The sequence below is a fragment of the Pocillopora damicornis genome, chromosome 1, assembly GCF_964200805.1.
Source record: "Pocillopora damicornis chromosome 1, jaPocDami1.2, whole genome shotgun sequence".
NCBI lineage: Eukaryota > Metazoa > Cnidaria > Anthozoa > Scleractinia > Pocilloporidae > Pocillopora > Pocillopora damicornis.
Window position 1 is genome coordinate 32,193,934 of NC_142670.1, and position 5,597 is coordinate 32,199,530.

General features: G+C 36.9%; 1 protein-coding gene across 1 annotated transcript; it reads right to left on the bottom strand.

Moving 5' to 3' along the window:
* Positions 1-883: 883 nt before the first annotated feature.
* On the bottom strand, positions 884-5,342 carry LOC149053353 (uromodulin-like). Its single transcript, XM_089190110.1, has 5 exons — positions 5,030-5,342; positions 4,595-4,744; positions 4,357-4,479; positions 3,777-3,887; positions 884-3,036 (listed from the first exon to the last, which is right to left on the bottom strand). Exons 1-5 carry the CDS (start codon positions 5,340-5,342, stop codon positions 2,657-2,659), a joined length of 1,077 nt encoding a protein of 358 aa, XP_089046236.1. The 3' UTR covers positions 884-2,656.
* Between the last annotated feature and the right edge of the window lie 255 nt (positions 5,343-5,597).

Consider the following 5,597-nt stretch of genomic DNA (forward strand, 5'->3'; position numbering starts at 1 on the left):
GGCTTAGAATGCCAACTGATTGGCAATTCAACTCTATAATAACAATAACCGTAACGTATCAAAGAAAAAGTGACGGTTGAAAAAGCAATCGGTATTTTAAGGTATTTTCATCTCGTTGGTTTGGCAGAGGCGAAAGAAAATCCATATGTTTGACTGGACAGAAGTCGGCGGTGCTCCATCTGATATGTTAGTGTAAGTTTTTGCAGTTTTCTGGTTTTTCTTTCTTTCTTTTTTTTTTTTTCGAATTTCGGAAATCCAGCCAAGGAGCGCTAGAGAAGATATCCAGAGACAGCAATCTCTGTTAACACGTTCATTGTTGGTTTTACTGTATTTTTTCGTTTGATTGTTTGTTTGTTCTTTTTAGAGTAACGCCAGCATGTGCACTCACATTCGTGGTGTAAGTTATTTACTTCCTTCGGAAACAGATGACATTGACAAGAAAATAATGCAATCCAGCAATGGAAGACGAGGGGCAAAATTTCAGCGCGTGGTTTTATTACCAGGCTTTATTCAGCAACAGTTCCGACTGATTCCATTTATGGAAAAAAAAATTGTTAAGGTGCAAAGTTAACGACCCAGTGCGTTTGCACATTTTATTAGGAACTCTTCATTCACCAGCATCATGTGAAGATGAGTTTTTCTCAGAGCATTTTATGTACAGTAATGCAAGAGGTATTCATCACTATTCTTAGCCCCTACAGGTAATAATATTTTATCCCTTTGTTGTTTGATGAAGAACATTCCCCTCCCTCACTCTCCCCCCCCCCCCCTGTGGGTAGTAAATCAATGTACGTTTTCTTAGCACTAAGAAAGGCAGAAACTACAAGTTAGAGATACTTTTTTGCAAGGCTTTTTCTAATAACTATTTACTAAATAATAACTGACAATTGAATTGTAACATTACTTGTGAAAATTACTTGCAATTTAATCAAGAAAGACCTACGATACTAAGTTTCTCTATTTGTTACTGAATCGTTTTGATGTAAAGTTAAAACCAGTTTGATTGATTGCTCTGTTTTTACTTCACTGACTTCTGGTTTCATGCATTTGCCCGAACATTTCTTTGTCGTTGTTGTTATTGTCATTTTTCCCTGGTTATTGATATTAAGTCCACGAAAAAAATGGTAAAAGCTACTCTTTCGCGATTGCTATCAAGTGAATTTGAAGAGTCTTTTACATAACCTTTCATGAGATGAGTAGTACCGAGAACCTATTCTGGCCCATGGATTACACTGCCCTAAAAAAGTCGGCTTAAGTTAAATGTATTTACAAAGAAATACACAGTTTTTGTTTAATGACGAGATTACACACGCGATGCCCCCCTATTTATACCACTCAAGAAGCTGAGTCACAAAGTGACCCAGCACAGATCACTTTCCTTTGAAAAGAGCACGAACGATTTTTGGGTAGTTTGATACGTTGTTAATAAACTCGCCTTGTTTTGCCTCATTTGCTATGTGTTCAGGTCTCTTCTTGTAAATTAGAGACAAATGAACATCAAATGATTCAAAGACTAGTCTCAGAAAAGAAGTGGCTCTTGCGGGTTTCTTTCCTGTTCTCATTATTTTTCATAGCATTCTTTAAATATTTTTTCAGGATAAAACAAGGAAAATTTCATAGTGAGAAACTGTGATTTTGATTTCAAATCTAACATTTCTGTGAAAAGTTGTTCGTGATGTGCTTGAACGGCGTACAGAGTTATTTACAACATCTAACAACGTACCCATACTACTCTAAGTCTTATTTTAGCACATCGCAGCTTCGAATATTTTTCTTTTTAAAAACTACATGCAGTTTGTAAACGTTATCGTACACGTGCACGTTGCACTCTCCCTAATGGCTTATGCAATTTATTAAGCCTTTGAAAATTTACTCGTGCTGATTTCTCCCAAACTGCACTTGAAACACGTTATCACCTATACAAATTACTGAAGAATTATTTTTTAACGAATTTCATCTTGAATGAATGAAGTGCCTGTGCGGTTAATTGAATAAGCTGCTTGGGTACAATTTGAAGCAATTGCGTAAAGAACTTTAACTTTAACTTTTAACAAAATCAGTCTTAAATGTAAAAGATTCATTTCGAATGAATCCTGGTTGATTCGGACACATTTGACGCACGGTTACGACAGGCTGAACCATTGAATTTTGTTTACTGTGTGTCTGGAAATTGGTTTAACCTTTCAAGATACTGAGAGATACTGTGTAGGACATCAGATTTTAACTGTCTTTCCTTATTTTTTTTTTTCCACGCCGATATCGTAAAATAGCGCCTGCTTGTATTCCGCCAACCTACGCTAAGATAACCACGGTTAATAATTATAGCTAAAAAAGGGTTAAAAAAGAAAAATAATCTAAAAAAAAAAAATTCACAATTAAAACGCTCGAAAACCATCAGCTTGAGATTTTGTTTCATACAGATTTCACTTGAAGATTACCTTGAAGATCTTTTAACTCTCTTCGATGGCAGAGGCTCTTCTGATGAGAATTATCATTACAATGAAATAAATACCTGTTTGCCACCAAGGTTAAAATCTGCTGATAATGTTCACGATAGAGAGGAAAGGTTAACTATATCACACAAAAACCTTATACACATATACCTACGGGGCGATTTGTGAGTCTTCTTACTACGCGAAGTATATTTGCTTAACATTCAGTCTGTACCACAGTAGCGTGAGGTACAACTAGGTGGGTGAAGTATGTAGATGAAGTAGGATCCACAGTTTTTTACTAAAATATTTGCTGAGTATTTGCAACCAGCAGGGCGATCACTAAAGCAGACCGTTCTGTAAACTTCACCATCTTCCAATGTAGGATGAGCACCATTCAACCAGCCTGACCAGTCTGTACCACATCTGTATGCTGACACACGCGTTGTTGGCATTTTTGTTCCAGCATCTCCCACAAAACGATACCATCCCACAGGGAGTTCGTCGTCACATAACACTGGTCCAAATGGCGGAGTTGGGTAATCTTTGTTTCGATTGGCTTCAGTCAGGTTTGAGTAATGATAGCAAGGATCGACTGCGAAATGAAATGAAAATTTAAAAAGGACTTAGGTTACTAAAATTGATGCTTGAAGATCTTTTCTGACGTCTTATAATTTTTAACAGCTTGCCAATCAGTGGTGAAACTTGTACTAAACAAGAAAATTGAACATGCATTAATTAAGGGGTCAAGTAGTACATGTGTAGGATATCAACACTCGAAGAGGCTAAAACAGTGATAATGGAGATTCAAATGAATTCAGCAGGATCGTAATTTGAGCTACTTCTTTCTCAGACAGCGCATTAAATAGAAAGCTCTGGACAGACTTAAGGCACGACCAGTATCGTTTACATGTGACAAACTAATAATGTGGCCGACAGTGGCCGCCTCAGCAGCTTCAGGTTAGATTCGAGCAGGAATATTCCAAATATTATGGCAAAGAGATTAAATTCACTTAACTAAGGTCACATTCACGTGACAAGAGTGATTTCCTTTACATCAGTTAATATCTGAGAAACCATATATATATTTGCACTTTATCATGTTTGTCACTTTATAATGGCAGACTCTCAATCGTGTAATTACTTTAATAATTACAAACAATAAAACCAATGCCCTCCTTTTTTTTTTCGTTTCACAAAATTAGATATTTAAAACATATATTTCATCGCGAATATTACAATTTATCAACCAGACGGCTCTGAAGCAACTTAGTAGTAGTCAAACGTGTCATGCAGGACTATTCTAAATTTTGTAACGAAGAAATTAAATTCACCTCTGCATTTTTGGTCCATTTCCAGTATATCCAGGGTGACATTCACATACATGTGATCCAAGGGTGTTATTGCATGTAGCATTCACGTGACAGGAGTGATTTCCTTTACACTCGTCAATATCTGAGAAACCGTAAATGCATTTTGCACTTTATTTTTGTCACCTAACGATTTTTAATTACTTTAATCATTTCAAATAATAAGTAAAAGCTTTCATTTTTTCGTCTTTAACAAACTAGATTTTTGAAACGTTCAACCTACATATTATATTCTCTTCTCCGACGTTTTATTTTAGTCTCCTAACATGATGGCTCTGGAAAAAACCGGATGTAGATCATGGCAACTCCGTGCATAAACATGTATGGGTAATGCTGCTTAAAAAAAAAACAACAATAAAACGTAGCTCTAGTAGGACAGTAGTTCCTACTAAAATTGCGTTGTGTAATGCTAAGGGTCCACTGATACAGCATGCAAGCTATTATTGGTCTATTATTCACTCACTCGATTGCGGATAGCTCAAATGTAATTCAAGTGTTTTTTAGGCGAAAAAATAATTAAATGTTGTACCTCGGCATGTCTGTAACTATTTTACCTGAGCACGAGCGTCCATCCCCAGTAAATCCTTCTTTGCAGGTGCAATCATAAAACCCAACAGTATTGGAGCAGTTTGCATTTTCGTCACAAACGTCATTGCTGCCTTTACATTCATCGATGTCTATTTAAAAATCAATCGAAGAAATCTCTGAGACAAGGTGAAAACATTTCACAAAAGGCCAGGGCAAAGGTAGACCAAACGATGTGTAAATTCTGTTCTTGGTATACTGACTTACCTTCCAAAATCATGTCGCAATAAACCAGCTTTGAGCTCCCGACATTAGTTGGATCCAACCAGTACTTTTTACTGATGCTGTCTTTACCTTCGCTTAATTTTATCTCTTGGCACGACAGCGCTGGTAATTCGGGAATAGATCCTAACGGGGCTAATATATAGACATGACTTCATTAATGGTTTAAGGGTAATAGAAGTTGCAAAACAGATTAGATCTGAAAATATATTTGTGTGGGCTAAACATGGAATAACAATAATTAAGAGCTGAGAAGTTTAGCTGATATCAATGTATGCATGGAAGGCGAATTTTGCTTTAAGACGCTGACCCTATTTAATAATAAAGCAATCGGACACTAGCTCTCGGAAAGTAGCGAGGTCTTACTGGGAACTCACTGAGAAAGATTTGTATGTAAAATAAACTAAACCGGATACATACTTCTACCACGAATGCGTCCCATGTAAAAGCGTAAATCATCTGGCTGAAAATTCTCGGGCCTTGCTTCCTTGGTTCGGGAGTTCAATTCACAGGACTTTTCGCCAATTACATAATTGTAGCTTTGACATATCGTTTCTCTCTCGCAGGTGATATCGCACACATGAGGAGCTGTTACTGGGACCTTTTTAAAGACGAATCCTTTGAGAGCCATACCAGGTAAGCTAACTTCTGTCTTGCACGGAATTTTGCCACTAGCGAAGTCCATGAGATACAAATAGGCCAATAGGATTAGGAAGCTTGAATTCCTCGCCATTGCCACTGATGCTGAAATTGGAAAGTATACGTTATTTAGGAATATGCATTGAGCGTTTTTTTTCTGGCCCATTGATTTAACACAAATCAAACCAAACAAGTAATCAGACAAAATGCCCCCCAAAATAGGCGGAAGGACAAACAAGCGGAAGAGAAATGAAGAAATCCATTCTGAATCGGTTGTAAGTCAACTACATGTCTATTAAATGTTACTACTGTTGGAGTTGCTACACCTTTGTTCATCCGCAGCTCTTTG

Excerpts from the sequence above, each read along its gene's own strand:
- LOC149053353 (XM_089190110.1), bottom strand. The coding sequence starts at position 5,342 with ATGGCGAGGAATTCAAGCTTCCTAATCCTATTGGCCTATTTGTATCTC. Across the intron at positions 4,745-5,029 it reads GGGACGCATTCGTGGTAGAA|CCCCGTTAGGATCTATTCCC; the intron begins GTATGTATCCGG and ends TCTATATATTAG. Across the intron at positions 3,888-4,356 it reads GGATGGACGCTCGTGCTCAG|ATATTGACGAGTGTAAAGGA; the intron begins GTAAAATAGTTA and ends ACGGTTTCTCAG.